This window comes from Micrasema longulum, unplaced genomic scaffold (assembly GCF_059751315.1).
Source record: "Micrasema longulum isolate JH-2025_06_02 unplaced genomic scaffold, ASM5975131v1 h1tg000331l, whole genome shotgun sequence".
In the NCBI taxonomy this organism is placed as follows: Eukaryota; Metazoa; Arthropoda; class Insecta; order Trichoptera; family Brachycentridae; genus Micrasema; species Micrasema longulum.
The window spans coordinates 507,912-529,727 of record NW_028277535.1 but is presented as its reverse complement, the minus strand read 5'-3'; the positions used below and the strand labels follow the sequence as shown (position 1 = coordinate 529,727).

Sequence of the window (21,816 nt, the reverse complement as noted above, 5' to 3'; positions counted from 1 at the left end):
TTGATTACGTCACGATTCGGTTAAATTTGTTGTTTTTATGTGACCGTTTAAATTTATATAAAACATCGTCACAAATCTTGACGTCACAATTGCCAACGGGTTGCGTTTTTGTAAAAACATATTTTTTAACAATTTCAATTAAAAATTATGTATGAAAACATTTCTCTACAATATCCGTATTGATTTTGAAAATACAATGAATTTTTCCAAACCCATTTCAATATCTTTATCTGTATTCGTGGTATGTGATATTTTTCTGTTATTATTTTAGTCTTCAATTTAGTTTTAATTATTCCTGGGAATGTAATACATTATCATTAATTAAACAATTAAAAAAAACAATTCAAATAAGAACATGTGGTGGCAATTTTTATGTATCGTCAACTTTTCGGAGTCTCCGTGACCAATTTAACTAAATATAACAGTTGGTAAACTCTTAAACTTGAGGTTCTTACAGCATTTTCACGGTTCAGGCATTACTTATGTTATATAGTTTTGCTTCCTATATTAGACTATTGTCTCTGTGCCAAAGAAGTTCTAGAGAAATCAGATCGCTATTGGTTAGTCTCACACTCATGATAAACAGATGGGTGTGAGTCTCTGATAGTATGAGTGACCACCACTGCTTTCAGTAAATCATACCGAAGGATTATATAGAAAACTTTCTAATTAAAATATACCAACATCCTTGATGTAAATATGAGAGCGTATTACTATTCATTGATTCTGTATTTACAGTATACAACTTTTATTCCGATTCGTATTCATTCTTCGCGCTTATTTGCCTGTCAAGAAAATCGGTTTATTAGTTCTTTGAGAATGGACTAATCATTCATGAACATGAAGGCAGTTGTTATTGAAGTGTATTTTAACACAAAGACGTATAATAAAAATACAAATGTAATGTTGTTATAAACATGGTCATACTCATGGTTTTTATTGTTATTTACAGTAATAAAACACAACCACACCTTTGAATAATCCAATGTATCAAAGTGAACATTGCCGTTTCGAGTAAGAAAGCAGTAACCAACATTTAAAAAGTTTTGACGAAACTGAGGTGTAATGTATTTAGTATTTTTTTACTGAAATGCCTATCTGTACCTTAAAGGATAAACCACGGGATTCACACTGAATAAAATGTTCAGGAAGCAAGATTTTGTAATTATACGATTTCCAAAACATTGTAACTTTTGAACTAAATAAGATAAGCTGCTCGTAGCTGCTCCAAATTTTATTTACTTTGTCCCCATTTAGATATTTTTAATACAAAATTTGGTGACTTCGAAAAAAAACTTTTTGAAACACTATAAAATGAAACATTTGTCAGTGTGTAATAAGTTTATGTTCCTTTTATTATAATTTCAAAATTTTAAAATGGTCAACTAAATTATGAAAATCTCTCTGCTCCACTCCTCCACCCTGTTTCCTCATCCCTTAACCTTCTTACAAGCTCTTTATTTTCTCATATCTTATATAATGTATAATTTTTCTCTTTACTGTGTAACATGTTCTCTCATTATATTTGTGAAAAACTTTAACTGGATGTATGTACTATTTTTTATATTTAGTATTCTTAAAAAACAACTGTTGTTTTTCCTTAATAAATAAAAAATAATTATCAATAAAAAAAAAATTATAAGCACAACAATGATTTAAGTATGTCCAAATGCGTGTAGACTGGCTGGATTTTCTCTCTAGGGAGTTGTTCATATTAAAATTTGTTGCAACAGAGAGGGAAAACATTTTTGTTTGAAAGAAATATGGGAGTCTAGGCACTTACAGGGCTTATGACCTGTTATTGGCTGGTTTAAGCGGCCACTTTACACACTGTGTAACATTCACCGTTCTGCCTGACTGACTGTTGATTTCCCAAATAAAATAAAATAAAATAAAAATAATAAATAAAGGTTTTTTACTGCTTTATTTTTGTGTAACTATTACTCTAATATTCTCATATTTATGTTTTAGTTCTCACTTTACTTCTTCTTCTCCTTTATTCCCCTTTCACACCTAATGGTGCATAGGGCACAGCATTGGTACACCATTTGTAGCGTATCTTGATTATTTTTCTTACATAAATAAATAAATATTGTACTTATTTGTTTATAAATTTGTACAAACCACTTTAATTTTTTTAATTATACTTCGACCGGATTCGAGTGGTTTATACAAATTTATAAACAAATAAGTGTAAAATGTCATACCACCAAGTGAAAAATGTTTTTGATAACAATAATAATTAAATATTTTTTTAGTAAATCATGAGTATAAATAAGCTTGGTATATTTTCTAATCTAAGTGTTCTATAAATTTATGATGCCTTTCAACTTTATATTATAAATTATTGCATATATTTTGCATAACATTTTAAATCCCAACCGAATAAAACACGTTTAAATTTAATTCGTGGGTGCGTAATGGACTATATAAAAATTTATTATACACAATTAATTTATGCACTTCGAAAATCAGCTACATACTTTTTTATGTAATTTTTTTTTAATCAAGTTCTTTCCTGTTGATTGAATGTTTTTTAGTTATTTTCTGGATATTGTGAAATATTTTGTTTAGCTGGAAAAAAGTTATTAAAATTCGGAAAAATGGATAGGAGCCAGTTGGAGCAGCAAATAAGAGTTTGTGTGTGACGTAACATTTTTTTGTCAGTGTATACGAATAATTATAAAAAAAACAAATATTTTATCAAATTTCTTATATTATTCCACTAGATGTTGTTATTTACATCAGTTGACAACTGTAGGATTTTGATTGTTGAGAATTGGTGGATATCCTACCCCAGTTAGAGAAGTCACGAGATTGCTGTTTAATGCGTATTTATTACACAGCGAATAAATAGTGAATTGTGTTGCGCGAGTGTTACGGCAATGATGGGTTGAAGAGGGTTGAAGAGAGAGGTATAATAGGTATAACGGAGAGTATTTTTCTTTATGTTCCTAATGACTACCTTAGACATAGACAGCTTAAGCTGTTTTATCTTCCTGCTTGCAGAACCAACCTGCCGATGGTAATGCCAGTAGGAAGAACAATGTCTTTACTCAACCGTATCTCTTCGGATATTGACATCTTTCATATTAGTGAAAAAAAGTTCAGAGAGGATTGCATTCTTTCTCTATAATTGCGGGGTATTTTTTATTTTTACCATTTTTGTATATTTAAATTTTAGTGTTCATTTTTTCGTTTTATGTATGCATTGAATTTTTTTTTTATGTACATAAACGTTTTTGAAATAAATAAATTGAAAAATTGAAGAGACTGCACTTGAACTCATGCTGGAACTGAGTGACTGCGTCGAGCACAGTCTTCGGACTGGCTGGACTGACTGAACTAAACTGCTGGGCGTTACCACGCCCTGTGGCTTCTTTATAGGCTACGTTCTTTTGTTGTTCATAGCTCTATGGTAGGGTCAATGTTTATTTTTTTATTTAACTTTTTGCACATAATGTTATTTGTACATTGGCGGGCTTATTGCCAAATGGCAGTTTCTTCCAACCAACCAATAAAATAAAACTTTTGTTTTTATAATTCAAGTTACATAACATATTCAATAGAAAAAAAAAGATTAAAAAGCTAAAGATATATAAAAATAGAAATAAATGTATTTGTTTATAAATTACCTTAAATAAAAACTATTACTCGATGGGAAAAAGGAAAAAAGAGAAAAGAGGAAAAAGGAAAGGAAGAGAAAAGAGATGTTAAACAGAGATAATGTAGTAACATCTTTGATGGTGGATGGGAGATGATTCCACAGTCGAGCCGCATGGACACTATATGAGTTAGAGAAGAAAGAGTAATTGTGGATGGGAAGTAATTAAGAGAGTGCCTTGAGATTTAGAACAAAGAGGTAAACCATAAGCGTTGAAATTTTTCACGCAGGTATATAGGAGCGTTAGGACTATGAAGTACATTGAACAGAAGTGAGAGGGAGTGATAGCCTCTCCGCTGTCTGATTTCAATAATTCTAATGTTAATATGTACTGCAGAACGTTGATCTCGTGTTTCGCAAAATGGAATTAATTAAATTAATAGAAAATGCTGACTTGCGTCATGGAGTCATGATTTCATATTTCAGGTAAAGTATTTAGCACGTGTGGGTGTGTCATCGATCATGGACTGTGAACCCCATACACCTTTTTGGAGTTTTTTATATACATATTTTTATCTGTTTTTATTTTTTTAGTTCCTATTTTCATACATTAAAAAAACTCTCTTATCTAAAGATATTACTAAGACTAAAATTAAGATTCTAGATTGATTCTTTATTTTATAAAAAACGAGATATTGCTGCCTACCTCAGAATTTGTACTTACAAATACTTTGTGAGGGGAAAAAAAAAAAAAAAAAACTTTACGCCTTTGTCGTATTGTTAACTCAAGACAAGATCTGGACTTTTTTGGTTTAAGAAATAAATAGTCCAGATCTTGTCTCGATGTCCCTTATGTTTGTCAATGCTTCTTTCTTTTTCAAAAATGTTTTAAACTATTCTTTTATTGTAATATTTAAACCTTATAAATTGTATACATGGACAATGTCCGTTAATAAATAAATACATACAGTGTCTAATATGTTAGCGTACAAATTAAATTGACTCGATCGTATAAGATACCTTTGTCATTGTTTTGCGAACATAACTTTTTACATATGTACTTGCATTATTTACTATGATAAATGTCGATTTCCGACACTGAACTGAACTGAATTAAATTATGCAATTTAGGTTGGTTTTCAACATAAATACAAATATTTCAATTGCTTGGAATATAAAATCATATCATAATTCAATTTTTTTTTAAATAAACCCTGTGAGAAAAGACGTGAAAAATTAAGATAAAGCAAAACAAACAGAAAATATTTACAATCATATTTCCTTCTCAAAAGTGTTTTCTGTTGTCACAAATTTAAATACAAATTATTGTGATCACACCGAAAATCGAACTCGAAATTCTCGCGCGTGACGCAAGCCTCTTATCCACGGGGTATTACGTCTTATTTTACCACGGGGGCGAGGTCAGCCATAATAAATAACAATAATTCATAATAAGTAATAATAAATAACCCGTTCTCCTCCATAGATGCAGATCGTAGCACCTCAATAGGGCCCGAAACAGCAAAATACTGAGTTTAGATAATAATTGTCTATGACAAATTTTGGGTGGGCAGTGGTTTAACTTTGTAAGGAATGAAGTAATAAAAGAACGAACGCAGCTTACTCCGGTGATAACTGTTATCAAGCCGACACCATACGTTCGACTGGGCCATAAACTGCGGATGCCTCCTGGGCCCCGATTGTAATGGGAGGTTAACAGAGTTACCTTCGACTGTCTATTAAACCAATATTTGTGTACGAAAATGAGTATATTTGCATGAATATTAAAAAAGTATCTTCATCGGTAACCTATAATTGAAAATTGTATGCATATTCTGCTTTTCATACAGAAAACTTAATTATACTTTATAGATAAAATTTAAGATAAATGTTAACTCCTATTGTATTCGGGGCCTTGAGAGCCTTAACCGCGCTTGCCTCCTTTACAAGGCATCAGGTTCTCGTCATCCTGGACGTCCTCTGCTTACTGTTTACTAGCAGCTCATGTAAGAACTACGGGACGCAAACCTGACTTGGTGGAACGCACAGAAGCTGGCATCCGATAAAGATGCACGGAGGCTCTTTGTGGACACCGTATGCTCCAACTAAGGAGCGGACATGGAATGATGAATAGTAAATGAGCAAAAATTTCTACAACTATGCGCACATAGGGTTTTTAATGTTTTTAATTTTAATCATGAGAATAAATAAATAAATTAACACTTACGTTTTTTTTGTTTCAGATACTTTACATAGTCACACAGAAAAACAGAGATACGACGGTTGGTTTAATAACCGAGCACATCCAGACTGGGGGGCAGTTGGTAAGTCAACTTTATGACTATTATTTTAAGGATAATTTTTTAATGTATTGTAATTTTTTATTTATTAGTAATAATAAATATTAACAATGCCCTTAAAGTTCACGAAAAATGGTATTGAAATAATCCATAATAATGATATAACTACAACACTTTTTACATAATTCTTATTTAATAATGATGTAATAACTTATAATTACATATAAGTTATTAATTTTTAAAGTACTTGGTACACTTCCACTTATTTATTTTGACCAATTAGCGCTTTCACCCTCTAATGGGCATCTTCAGACTGGTGAATAAGAATTCGGAAATATAAGTTATTACATCATTACAATGGAATTCCATCAAGAATTGTCAATAAATAATTTAAATGAAATCTTTTTTAATAAATTGATTTTTTGAGTCTTAAAATAGCCTAATTTAGCCATTACAAAAGATTAAATTTCATGGGCCAATGAAATATTTTATTTTATTTTTTTTAGTTGTTGGCAATAATGTAACCATCATCATTCCCTTTTCCCGCCTAATGGTGCATAAGCCACTGTATTGGTGCACCAATTGCAGAGTATCTTGATCACTTTTGTCAAATGAAGCTAAGATGATCAGTTTTACGCTTCAGGTGCCAGTCCTGGGACAATGAAATATTCTAGTGTGAAAAGACTCTTTTAAATAAATATTTCATGTCAACCATGTCAAGAATCGAACTCGAAACCTCTTGCATGATTTATGTAATGGAACTCCATAATATTATTATCTTAATGATTTAATCGAACACTAGTTCATCTGGAATGCAGAATTTCCTTAGATATTCTGGAGCCGAGTTGTGCAGTGACTTATACATAAGCCAACAGAGTTTGTATTTCACCCTCTGTGGAAAACGTAGCCCGAAGTAGTGGAGTGATATGACTTAACTTAGAGATTCCAAAAATAAGTCTCGCTGCGGCATTCAATACAGACTGTAGGCGAGTCATTATATTCATTGGTAGACCTGCGTAGATACTATTACAATAATCGACTCTAGACACTACAAACGCATTTATTACTTGACGGGTGGCATCAACTGGCAAATTTTTGCATATGCATTTAATCTGTCTCTGCTGGTAAAAGCATTGTCATTGGTTAAAGAATTGTCATAAATAAGATACAATAAACTTTGTAGATCTTAAAATACGTTAACTGTATTTTAAAGATGAAGTATTTTTAAGGCGTTCGTTTATTTGAAATATTTTTACTTATTTAAAAACAATTTATAAATGAACGAAAATCTATGTTTTGATATTTATGTTTTTTGATGATACTCGTATTTCTTGATAAACCTCTATAGTTAATGATTATAATAAAATTATAAATTAACTTATCAATGAAACTTCTTGGTTTAGTTTTACTTTTTATTATTTTGACCAACGAGCGCTTTCGCCTAAGTATGCATCTTCAAGACTGGTCACCAAGAAGTTTCATTGAAAAGTTTATTTATAATTTTATCATAATCATTAAATTTAATACGGTTTTCAATAATTCATTAAATTGAAAAATATTTTTAAAAAGTAATTTAAAATATTGATTAAGTATAAAAGTACTCGTATATACGAGAGTACTTTAATCTTACACTACATAAATTTTATTTGATTCGCTTAAATTTTGAACTATTAATTGATTTAATTTTTTTTTTTTTATAAATTTCATAAAAGGTACATGTTTTTTAAAAATTCTATACATATCTACTTTTACACGTCTAGTAAATGTTATCACTGTAACTCTCCAAAAAAAGAGACTAACTCTTGTGCTTGGAGAGTGACTTACATTGTTTTAGTTGTTTATTTATAAGAGTTTACATAATTTTAAAAACGAGTACACGAAAAAAGAAATAAAAACATAGGAAATATAAAGAAAAAAAAAAAACAATAATACATTTATACTAATTAAAATTGAATGTTGTTTTTACACGTGTTCAAAATTTTTTTTCAGATTTACATTAAATTTATTTATTTATCTATTATTTTCAATAGTTTTTAGTTTATTGGGAAATATATATATATTAGTTGTATAATGAATAGTTTTTAGTTAAAAATATTCATTATGCAACTTAGGAACACGTCTAATGTCTATTCTATTGTTATTGTAATAGTATTTAAATCTTGATTAATATTACGTTTGTTTAAAATGCAAGTATTCCATGATGTAATTAAGAATAAAACTTTCTTTTAATAATGCCCGTGTAATGTAAATAATTAAGCAAGTTAATGGAAACTTCAATGGAATTCATTCTATTAGATTTTTGGTATGTTTCAGTAATTTTCATGACTGATTTTTATTATTGCTTTCAGCGTTGATAATTGGTATTGGATTACGTAAATTGTAAATAATTATATATGAATTTCTACCGCCAAGGCCGTAAGCATGTGATATTAAAAATTATCTAAGTTTAGCAATCAAGTAAGCAGGAATGAGGAAATGTGAAATCCTTGAACAATCGTCCAAATCATTGTCTAAAGTAGCCTAATAGAGTGTCCTCGGTTTTGTTTTTGTAATGTATAAAACATATTTGTCAATTTGCTGATGGTTTGTTTTTAAGTCCAAAGTTCTGTTTTTAAAGAAAAAGCCTGTCAATTGTTTTTAAGTTTTATTTCTTTACGCTCGCGCCCATGGGATTTTTAAAAGTTACATGTAATTATTATGAATTGGGAGGATCCGATGTCTTGCAAGGGCACCCGCTGGCACAGCGCGGGTTTGAACTGTGTAACTCGGTTATAAACTTAGACTATACCCTGTCTGCGTAATCTATAAGAGTGAAACCACTACAATTAATAATATGAAAAAATAAATAAAGATTAATTGACAAGATACATATTTTTGTTCATTTCACAAAACAAAGTCTGTAGATACAATTGATAGGTAATACACAAAAAAAAACAAATAAAAAATAGTTAATAAGAAATGCTAGTTTTTGCAACAAATATAACTATAACTAATTTGCAAAAAAATTTAGTCATTTTTCAATTGCCTCGAAATCGAGTTAACTAACTTAATATCATTATTCCATAGAGGTTGAAATGCGATCTCTTTGGAATGTGTGGGAAATCAATGTATGACAGGGATGATACGAATGATGAAATCAGGCGAAAGTGTAAATCTGAGTCAGGTATAATTAATAAGGTTAGAAAAAGGTCTCTGAGATGGTTTGATCATGTAGAACAAATGAACGAAGAAATAATGGTAAAACAAGTATAAATGGCGAAAATGAACGGTAACGTGAGATGAAAACGACCAAGGAGGAAACCAAACCAAAATCTTAAGTCTGGTCATGTCAAAAGCAGGAAAAACCGAAGGGCATGTTTGACAAGATGTATGAATGCGGAAAAAGCTAGATATGTATGCCAGGATAGACGTGTATGGCGGTCCATTCTCTTTGCCTACCTCTACGGGAAAATGGCATGATGGTAGTTGTTAGTTGTTATAGGGTGGCCTTGGTGGTCTTGTAGTAAAACTTTTCTTTTTACTTAGTATGGTATATTTACAAGATATACAGAGGAACAATAGTAACAAGTGGACAAGTGTCTACAGAGGAGGCTAGCTGAAGAATAGCCTGTTGGTCTAGGTATGTGGGGGTACCTTGTGGCCAGTAGGTAGGTGTTGTATGGGGAACAATACAACCCTTACCTACACCTCTTACAACTCTCCCTCCCTCATACCTAGGCCATTCCTATCCTAAGTATTCTTCATTTCCGGGCTGCTGACGTTCCGCTGCCCCGCGGGCGGAAAAGGCGGACTGTAAATGAAAAACGAATTTCATTCAGTTTTGTGATAGGGAAATATTTGAAGAAAGGATAGGAACATGGAATGGATACCTACCTTTAATTTGATGTGAATGTTCTTCGGGCACTGGATGAAAAAATGCACTGTTAAATGTAACAATGTTTTCAACGACGCGCGACGAATCCAAGCACTTTTTATGCGAATTTTATGTGAAGCGAAAAATATTGTTTTGTTTTTGTTCTAAATCCGAATCTTCTAATTTTGAATTTCTTCTATCTTGACATAAGGATAGGTCAAGGGAAGGATGGTAAAGAAAGGTAATCGGCCAGGTATCGATGAATGCTGTTATTTACTTAACAGTAGTAGTAGAGGTAGTACCTACTTGGGAAGGAACAAACCTTTGTTCCTTCCCAAAAAAATGAAGTTTTGGGATCAAATAATAAATATTTGCATTTATTTCGAGACCGCTAATATATAATATGACATCTCCCCGTTTTTCTTTTTGTTTTGTTTTGCACCACAATAGGCCAGGAGGCTCAATTATAGTGGTAAATAATAGCACAAAACACCCAGGCTTACCAGGAAAAAAAACACACTTTAAAAAAAAGTGTCCTCTCCGGTAATCGAACCCGGTACCTCCCATGCGTGAGTCAAATGTCTTAGTCACCGTTACACAAAATTCCGTTAATTCTCACAGTAAAAATAAAATAAAATAGACGCAGAAGTAGACGCAATTTAGCTTATATTCAATGTTTATTTAATTTTAAAAAAAATATATTCTGGCTTCAACATTGTTCAATACCCTGGATGATCACATTAAGTTTTGCTCAACAAAAATCATCTTTAAGAGGATTATTATACACTGGAATTTGTCCAGGATAAGAGACAATATTAGGAAATTGCTATGGATTGATTGATTTTTTTATTTAAAAAAAAAGAGAAATCATCATCATCATTCCCTTTCCGCACCTAATGATGCATAGAGCACTGCATCGGTACACCAATCGAAGCGTTTTTTGATCATTTTCGCTACATGAAGGTAATATGATCAGTCTTACGCTTCAGGTATCAGTCCAGGGACGATGAAATATTCTGGTGTGAAAACACCCTTTTAAATAAATATTTTATTTCAACCATGTCAGGAATCAAACCCAAAACCTTTCGCATGGTAGGCAAACGCGCTGACCATTACACTACGAGAAAAAGATAAATACTTACGATCTTATTATTTACTCAATTATTTAAATTTTCAGACGAGTTCCTAAAAGTCGTAAATAAATTGCTGGAAAAATGGAAACAGAGTTGTGGTAGAATAGGATTTGAACCTGGGACTTTTGGCCCGTGAGTTCACAATACTACCACGGGACCACAACCTGGTTTTACATTGCATACATTTGTATGGTGCACACCACAAAATACTTTGTGTATTGTTCAGATGGCGTCATGGAATTTTTATTTATGGTTTAATTTCAATGTTTGTATTTTTAATCAACGGTTGATGGCATTGAAAAATCTTGAATAACTGTTTTGTTTTAGTCAATGAGGGTAAATCTGTATTTAATCCTTTATTCATAAAATCCATTTTGTGACTTTCATGGAAGATGAAGTTCAGTGATTTTTTAATGGTCTATTAAACTAAACCAAAAAAAAAATTTGTCTTTATACATCGTTTCATCAGCGATATATATATTTTTAAATTTTATTTATTTAATTTTACAATTCGCCTAAGGGGTATTTACAAAAATTATGCAGGTAAGTACAAACAAAGTAAGTAATAATTTATATAACACGTAGAAACAATAAAAAGCATACTTCAATGCAAAAAAAAAAGTGAAACTTTGCATAATAAAAATAATAAAAAAATATGGGCATAAAAAAAATGTTAGAATTGATAAGCAAATTGTAAATAACTTTAACAAAATAATGTTAAAAACAAATAATAATAATGAATTTTATTACGACTTAAATAATTAGTTTTAAACAGTGCATTTAGTAACGTTTTAAAATAAATAATTGTTCTATCAAAAATGTCTATATCACAAGTAAATTTGTTGGCTAAGGAATTTAAACGACCATCGCTATGATATTTTAATGTTTTTTATTCCTGAAATTACTCCGCATGTGACGTCCCAAGTCCTCTTCCGCTTCTTCTCGGTCAGTTCTGCCGATCGGTCCGTTGACTTACAGTAAGCCAAAATTCTTTCACTACTTTCATCATATAATTCAGATTTTTTAGCGAGTCGGAGCAAGTTCACAAACATGGGTCGTTCCTGATTGTGTCGCTATAAACTGTGTCTCTGTCCTTAACAAATGTATGTATAATGTAATTAATAAATTAATTTATGTAATTAATTAATTAATTGGTCGATTTATATGAACTAGTGATTTCGTTCAAAGCAGTCTGTTTTTTTAAAATTACATTTTCAAGAACCTTTACATTACAATTTACTACTCTAATATTTACCGCGCTTAAGAAAACATTTTTGAATTCGAATTTCCCGTAGGGATGAACTTCCATACTTTCTTCTGAACAACTGGTCCTAGAGCCTTTAAAATATGTACAACGTAATTGCCGCTGAATAAGTTATTCGTACGTGATAAAATTAATCGATTTATTAAGCCTGTTTTTGAGGGGCTTAGCACAAACATTATTTCGACGGTCAATTTTTTTTTTCAGCCGAAAAAGATCTGCGGCTTAAAGAAGCTAAATGTTTTTAATGTATTATTTTGTAGACTAGTAAAGTTGCTCCCGACTAGCACATGCACGTGCAGGTATGTGGTAGCAGTATTCCGAACTGTAAATGGAAGAAGCGAAAGTAATTCGTTTCTACTGGCTTAGAAGGTCAGTGAAGTACTTATTTACATACTGTTACTTTCAATTGACATTTCCTTGACGATATTACGAGACGTGTTATGCCTTTTAATTTTTAAAAATTTAATAAAATAAGTTTTTCAATTTTTTTTTGAGTATAAATCGTCGCTCATACTGCAATACCGCGTACCTATCAATTGATTTTTTTTGTTTTAAGTAGCGTTCTGTTAATAAATTAATTTCAATTTTAATCAACCAAAAATGTATCAGAAAAACTATCATAATTTAGAGTAAAAATATCAATAATTTAAATCTATCGGCTTATCTTAGTCCCTACACCGAATTTATATCTATTGCATTATTTATTTTATTGGGTAAACAAACAGTATGTACATAAATATTGTCAATTTTTTTGTTTATTAGTGTAAGACACTCGTGCCCACACCACAAAACTTCTTTACACTTAATACAATTATTTAAATGATGTAAATATAACAAATGTAAAATAAAAGAAATGAAAAAATATGTTTACAATAATAAAGTAAAATATCTGCTTCTCTCAAAATTTCTATGATTTTTGACCTAAATTTACATAAATTGTCACAAAAAATATCAGCTTCGGCAAATCTATTGTTATGTAGATTGGTCGCATATTCTAGGTAATGTAGATTGTTTCAAATAGTTTGTTGGCGCGTTTTCTGTGTAAAACAGAAGGTTTTGTCTTGTCGGTCTAGATGGCACACGGAATGAAAGTCTTTCATGTAGGTTAGGAGAATATTTTTAAATTAAAAAAAAAAAAAATTGGTCTAACATTATTTTTGGTTTTTTAAGAGAGTTTATTCCATGGTACTGCATACTTTCAGCATAGTTGGAGAAGTACATGTTTAACTGGAAGTTGATCAGCTTAAAACAAATTGTTGGACCCTTTCTAGTCTATCAATACTTACATTTTAATAAGGTGACTAAAAAAGAGTACTTTATTCTAGCTGGGGACGAACAAATGTTTTGTAAAGTTTTTCATCCATCTCTGTATATTTAAATGGTTTCGATGCTCGCATAATACTTCCAACCATTTTATTTTTCACCAAGGACATTATAATTTTATATTTAACGTTTCTGCATCTCTAATTTACTTCAACTGATAAATAACTATTTTATTTACTGATAAATATTTTAGTCTGTTGTAACTTTATTTGAAATGCCTCACTTTTTGATTTCAGAGTGGTGAATGTTAAACAATGCGTAAAGTTAGGGTCAGCTCTGTAAATGCCTAGACTTCCACATTCCCTTCTCAAAAATGTTTTCCCTCTGTTGCAACAAACTAAGATCTAAATAACTCCCTAGGGAGGAAAAAGAAAGGAGACTGCTAGTCTGCAAACATTTGGTCATGCTCAAAGCATTTTTTCTCATTTATAATGTCAGTAACAATTTACCGTCTACTGAAATAATTGTATTCAAGATAGTAATTAAAGGTTTTTTTACGAGTGGCCTTTGCATACTTTTTCATGCGAAACGGTGAAAATTATAATGTTTTAACTAGATATTTAGTAATTAATTTATACGGTGACTAACATAATATGAATAATCATATTAATTAATCTTTTTATGAGTATAAATATGCAGCTTGGTATGATTTCCATACAGGGATTTATTGCCCGTACGTTTAAGAAAGTTTATTTTTATAATAATTGTCCAGGTACGTATGTACCGAGGTCTTTTGGTAGTGTCACAGATTCACGGATAGGTCCTAGGCTCGAACCATACTCTTCTATGACTTGATTCTCATTTTCAAGTTATTTCAGATCATTTGAAAATTGTCCCGAAATTGAAATTTTCGGGTAAGTATATCACACTAAATGTCGACCTCGTGGTGTAGTGATCAACGCATTTGCTTACCATGCAATTGGTCTCGGGTTTGATTCCCGCCTTGGTTGACATGAAATATTTATTAAAAATATGTGCTTTTGAACTTTCACACAAACAACAAATTTCGAACGCTCATGTTTACTCTAGTTATATGCCTCAGTGTATAAAATAGATTAATATTCTTTTCATTGATTATTTTTACTCTCCGGTACGCATCTAAGTCACAAAAATATTTTTACGCAAGTGATAGGATACTTAAAAATCTAGCCGGAATCATGATTACATCAGATTGGAACTATTAATGATCACCCGATGGGTGTTCTCTAATATTGATTAGCGATTTGTGATTAGTTACAGCGTATAATAGCCATGCTTACTCTGATTCGGCGACTTTAATTACAGGTCTATCGGCCCCTACTTGGAGAGAAATAACCGTTTCACATATTCTGATTTACTGATTAACATATTCGTGGTGTTACTGTTTGACCCAATTAATCCATAGATTAAGAAACTGATTTTATGTTACAGATTCAGTCTTTGACATAATTTATTGATTTGTTTTCATTGCGTTATCGTGAAGTGAAATACCTAAACCAAATAGGCGTATCTTTGAACCATTTCGAACCGATAGTTAATCCGAATTTATGTTCTAAAGCTTGCCGCTTTCTTTCGTCATTGAGCATGTAGGTGCCACTGTAAATGTGTAAACACGAAATTACCCATTTTATTCTGTTACCATGTTATCACGTTTCGTTTACTATCACCGGGCTTGTAATTTATGAGTTTGTAACGTTTAAATAACAACTTAAACCAAATTGTACCTGTCTTTATATCGTTTATGTCTAAGTTTGTAATAAAATTTACATAACAAAATTGAAGATGTACATGTCGAAGGTAGGAATAATCGGCGTGCGCGCATGAGAAGATGTATGAATGTAAAGGAAGCGAGGTCTGTATGCAAAGATAGAGTGATATGGCGTTCTATCCTCTCTGCCTACCCCTACGGGGAATCGGCGTGATGGTTTGTTGTTGTTGTTAGAAATTGGAGCCTTTTGAATTATATGGGAAACAACCTGTCACCAACTTTAAAAAAAATATATGTCTATTGTAAAACAATTATAATAATTCGTAGAGTTACGGCATCCTCTACGGACGAATTTTGTAAATACAGTTTTTTTGTAATTTTTGGAAAACTAGAAGAAGGGTTTTATATTTTTTATATAAACTAATAGCTTTTGAATAGCTAGATAATTTTATTCATACAAAATACATATTTAATTTTACAATACGCCCAAGGGGCATAAAAATATACAGGTAAGTACAAACATGATAAGTAATAATTTAAAAGATAAACAACGCTTTTTTGTATACATGTAGAAACAATAAAAAACATATTATTGCCATTTGTCATCAAACTCTGCGCTTTTCATGTCACTTGAAGAGCTGTACTGTCTTAACGCCTCTTTATGGAGTGACTTCAAAGTTAATTAAAAAAGCTTTTAATAAAAATCACAATTACGTTTTTTCGAGATTTCCTTCCAGTACTACAAAACAGTGTTAATTCAATAGAATTATAAAATACTTGGAGGCGCGTAGAGTCAAGTTTGTATTCCACCTGCACGAATGCGTGAAGTGACCGTGTAATGTTGCCAGACCGCACACAATATATTATCATAACACAAATATAAGTTAATTTTGTGTTATGTTATGTTTTACTACAAAAAAAATATTCAACTGACTGAACTGTAAAAAAAAAACAGGTTTTTTAATTGGGCAAAAAAACATTAAATAATCATTTAGCAATTAAGTAAATTCAAAATAGTTTAATATTATTCTAAATCTTATTAATAGAAAGCCGGGTTAACGATTTGACGACTCTGGCAATACTAACAAAATGACCGCCTTCTTTTATTCAATAATCTGATAGACGGTAAAATAATCGAATTCTTTAATAATATTATTTTTGAATTTGCTACTTACACATGAAATGTGATCCCACCCTATTCTCCCCTTAGATTCCAGAAGTATTTCGACACTTTAAAATGACACAACACGGCGTGATTGAATTTAAATCGGCAGTTGTTTACTAGCTGGCGTTTACAGAGTAAGTAATGGCCAACACGTAAAACTACTCATTTATGAGTGGTTTTGTCGGCTTCAGTTTGATGTGCGTACGCGGTTTCTAGACTATTATATTTCTACGGTTTATTCATTGCAATAATGAGTTACGTATCATTTTTGTTTCCCAGTAAGGGCACTAGTCTAGAGACTTTTTGGTATTTAAATTCTGGATAAGTGGACTTGATGTGATAGTAGAAAATATGTTTATTTAAGTGAAAGCCAACAATATTATTAATTAAACAAGTTTTTCAATTAAAATATTATGACAAACACGAAGAACATTTTAGAGAAGGTAATGTAGAGGTCTAGGCATCTACAGGGCTTATACCTGTCATTGGCTGTTTTTTATGGCCACTTTACACACTGTGTAACATTCACCATTTTGCCTATATTCGAACATCTATTTTTCTTTGATTCTTCCATCTGTTGACGTTTGTAAAGTTAAAGAGCTAAAAATTTTATTGTTGGGGGTGAGATTCATATGATTGAATTATTTCACCCGTATCAACTCAACGTATCAACTCAACGTAGCAACTCCAAAAAATTTTTTTTTCAATTGTTTTTTTTTCTGGACAAACTCAAAATATTAAATAATTTTTCCTACGTTATGAAATACAAGTATTTCCAATGAAAAAATGATATTTTGCTCAAATTAAAAATGTGTTAGAAATTACAATTAGGTACATTTTAATCATAAAAGAACGGAAAACTATGGCATTCCAGTATGATAAAAAAATAATTGTAAACTCTATAAAATTGTTACTGTTTTGATAAATAAATGTCCAAATAAGTTACTAATACCCGCACATAGCCCGACCATTGTAGTCTTCTTATTTTTATGAATAGCGCAATGTTGTGTTCGCCATACAGTGCCTCTTATCCATGATAAAACCGTCTCCTCCACACCGGAGAGTTTTGTAAATAATAGTCTTAGTTTTTTTAGTGAGCGATTTGGATCCCAGATAATAATAACATCTGCTGCCGATATTACACTGGTAACAGAATAATAAATCGTTTTTAATATTAACATATCTACTTTCAACATATATTGATTAAGATGAAGTTATCCCATTGCTTTTATGTCTTTTCCAGAACGATTTGAGCAGTGTCTTAGCGTACATAGAGGCATATTAGTAATTTCGAGGAGATACAAAAGTAGCCAAGGGCTGTTCGCATTAGACTAAATGCCGTTCTTTTAAACATATGCCTATTGGCCGCAGGTTGACGGGTCATATTTCGAACGCTTATGCTTACTCGATAATAGATTGATAATATATTGCTGTTCGGGTCTCATATCAATTCTATTGTTGAAAAAGATAACCAAATGCTGGGCTTCATTTAAAAAATTTCCAAACCTTTTAAAAAAACAAATACATTAAAAACTTTATACAACACTTTGAACGCAGTAATTTAGAGTTTGCATCCGTTGTGTGGAGCCCACAATACATAACAAACATAGATAGGATTGAAAATGTTCAACGAAAATTTTTAAAATAACTAGATTATAAAAACAATAAAACGCTTTGTACTTACAGCCAATCTGCCAAAAAAAATGGATATTTTACCCTTGAAAATAGACGCACTGTATTTGAATTATGCTATTTACATAAATTATTAAATAATAAAGTAGACTCTTTTAACCTACTCTCCAAAATTAATCTTAATATCCCCTTTTGCGTGACAAGAAATAAGTATTTATTCCATCTGCCAGTCTGTAGCACTAACTATGCACAACACTCTTTCCTCTATCGCTTTTGCTCTAACTATTATGTTTTTTTTTCATCTATTGATATATTTTACATGGCCCTTAATTTATTTAAAAATAAATTAAGACTTAGTTTTTCTGGCTGCGATACGATCCCACTTACTATTTAATGATGCACACTCCTGAACACTTACTCTCACACTAATACACATAAACATATCCTTTTGTTGTAACACAATTTAATAATATGTATGATTTTTATTAAGAAACTTTGCTGGTCTGTCTTATAACTGTATTTATTTAATGTTACTATATCATTGTCGACTGTTTGTTCCTTTAAAATAAATAAACAAAATAAATATATACCTCAATGCTTTTACTAACGATCAAACACCAGGGTCTAAATGATGTTAATATACTGAATAAAATTTTGATTCAATAAGACTACACAGATTGTTAGTATCTACCGATTTTATGAAGCTGAGAAAAAAAACTGATTTACAATCCCGTTCAAGTATTTCAAATCACTTATGCTTTGTTGAACAAAAACCTAAATTTCAACACATACGAAAACGGCAACATATTTCCACCATACTTGTCATCGAGTTAACAATTATACATCTCAGCAGGAATGTTTAATATTATAAAACGTTCGACATTCCTCGAGTACTTTCCCGGCATTCGCGACAAATGTTACGCAAAGTGCTAACTCGATTATCTATGCATAATGTTGATCGGTAACTTGTTTTTATGTACAGGGTGATTCGGATTATAAACAAGAGAATCCGTAATTATCAATGACATCTAATTATGTACCCGGAGTGCCGGTGATCAGATTGTTGATAGATTCAGTATCACGAGAGATTGACAGCTAATAAGTATTGCGATTGCGATTTTTATTCTGAAGAAATAAATAATGACGAGAGTATTAAAAATACATAGTTCACATACACCATTGGAAAAAGGCCAAATGTAATATCCAAAAGAACTAATAACGGTTTTTTCTTCTCGACCTTAAAGTTCGCTAACAATTTATTTACATACATATTATTTTATATACATATGTGGGAGGGCATATACGCAATTTCTTCCTACCTACCCGAACTGTTCAGTTTGAGAAAATAAATACTAGGTATATGGACATTCCAAGGAATATTAAAATAAATCATTAATATTTTTTTGTAACATTTTTTACTTTTTTTTTTCTTTTTCTAGGTGTTTTGTTGTGCACTCATTTTTTTACTATAGCTAAAAATATATTTTTTACTATAAATTATGCTTTAACTACGTATTTTACTGGGTTTTTAAATATGTTTTTTACAATGTCTTTTCCTGTGTTTCTTACCATGCATTTTGTTTTTACTTCGAATTTTACTGAGTTTTTAAATATGTTTTTTACCCTACATTTTTACTATGTTTTTCACTATGTCTGGTACCTTTATAATTGTTTCTGTATGTTGATAACTGTTTTTTTACTATCTTAGAACGAGGTAAATAGTCAGATATTCAAAGCAATTTCGTATCAACTATAATTTTATGTATGTAATATAAATAAATCTATATAAACTTTTTTCATAGAATCAAAAATTACTAAAAATCTACACTACACTATACCATGAAGAGAAGGGGGGGGGGAGGGGATGAGAAGTAAAGAAAGAAGAGAATGGAAAAAGTCAAAGATTGAGATTGTGACATTTCAAATGTAAATAAATAAGGGGTGGGGGCGGCTCTGACATTGGAGGGTAGATTATTCCACAATCGAGCAGCTATTACTGTGTAAAACAATAATTATAGTCTCAGTAACAAATGAAAACTTCAGCGCTACGGGAAATCGAATATGAATATGTTTTCCTGCACGCGGTGAAAATTAAGTATTTAATTGCAAGTATCTCGAAAATGTATGAAAAAGTTAACACGATTCAAATAAAACTACTTTGAACCACGTCACAAGTTCTTCATAATCAACCAATGATTGAGTGTTGTGATAAATGTTGGATTCCCGTAAAACTCACCGACTTGAACATGTGACGTCATTGGCGAAGTAATTTCAAAATAACAAAACTTTTAAAAGGTATAGCTCTGATAATACGATGCATAAAAAAGGATTTTTTTTTTTTGCTTATTTTTATAGTCTATAAATCAATAAATAAAAAAACTCTAAATTTCCTTATTGTCTTCATTTGTTATTTTATTGAATGCAACTAAAATAAAACATATTTCCTTTTTTTTATGTATCATTTAAAAATATTTTGAATGTACATATTATTTTAGTATACTTTTTTCAAAAACTAAGAAAAGCCTTTTTGTAAAAAATAATGTTCATATTGCTAATTCCTAATATCCCCAAAAAATATTTTTAAAGTACAATTTCAGGTAGCGCCATGCGTTCTTAATTGATCTCAACATTTAAAAATACAGGTAAATCAAACAAACGAATCATAAAAAAAAAAATGCATGTTTTTACGTAGAACTGGCAGAAATAAGAAAACGTAGTGAGTGTGGTCAAAATGCGAACAAATTAGTGGTGTTCGATGTATGACAGAATTACGATAAGATTAAAAAGATCGCTAAAATGGTTTGGTAATGTAGAACGAATTGGCGAACTTAGAATGGTAAAGCAAATATATATTGCGAAAATAAATAGTAACGTAGGACGAAGACGATAAAGAAGAACGTGTTATGATTTGTTAAAGCAAGTCTGGTCAAGTCAAATGCAGACACAATCGCAGGTATGACAAGATGTACGAATGTGGAAGAATTTCGGAACATATGTTTAAGTGGACGTGTGTAGTAGTGCATTCTCTATCCCTACCCTTATGGAGAAATGCCGTAATTATAGTAATCTTAGTAACTAAATTGGCGGCCTCCGCAGTGTAGTGGTCAAGACGCTTGACTCACGTACAGAAGGTTCCGGGCTCGATTTCCGGTGAAAACAAAAAATATACAATGTGATTTTTCTTAAGCCTGGGTGTTTTGTGATGTAATTCGCCACTGTAATTGGGCCTCCTGGCCTGTTGTGGTGCAAAAAAAACAACAAATTTTAATAAATAAATTAACCAACGCGCCATTTTTCCGTGGAGGTAGGTAGATAGGATTGAACGCCTGAACGTGTAATTGCATTAAGACTTCGCATTGTCTACATTTATGCACTGTGCACGCGCGTCGATTATTCCAACATTAGACAATTCCATATTTAAATATTTTTTGAATTTGGTCATGCCATGTTTTTTTCGTACATCCTCGATGTATGCATCCATCATCATTCGCATCGTAAATCTTTTTAGCCATTCTTCCGCTGTCCATTTGTTCTACGTGTCCAAATCAACGCAAAACTCGTTTCTAAATTTTGTCGTTAACACCGACATCTCTTCGTTTTTATCTAACAGACCAAAATTCAAATCTGCGGAAATAGAGTTTTAAAGTTTTTTTTACTAAAAAGGCATAATATTAATTTAATATTTAATGATGTTCACACTTACACACACCTGAACACTTACTCCCACACTAATACACATAAACACACATCTACACTTACTCTCATACAAATACACATAAACACATCCTTTTGTTGTAACACAATTTAATATTATGTATGATTTTTATTTAGAAACTTCGCTGGTCTGTCTTTAAA

General features: G+C 31.2%; 2 protein-coding genes across 4 annotated transcripts in view; both read left to right on the top strand.

The window, feature by feature from the left end:
• Positions 1-21,816, top strand: part of Duox (dual oxidase) — a 280,019-nt gene that overhangs the window by 103,085 nt on the left and 155,118 nt on the right. For all 3 annotated transcript variants that reach the window (XM_088225103.1, XM_088225101.1, XM_088225102.1), the window contains exon 3: positions 5,848-5,928. In XM_088225103.1, coding sequence (XP_088081229.1) covers positions 5,848-5,928 — 81 coding nt within the window. The remainder of the gene's footprint in view (positions 1-5,847; positions 5,929-21,816) is intronic.
• Positions 1-21,816, top strand: part of LOC148282413 (uncharacterized) — a 190,863-nt gene that overhangs the window by 25,265 nt on the left and 143,782 nt on the right. The gene's annotated exons all lie outside the window — the stretch shown is intronic.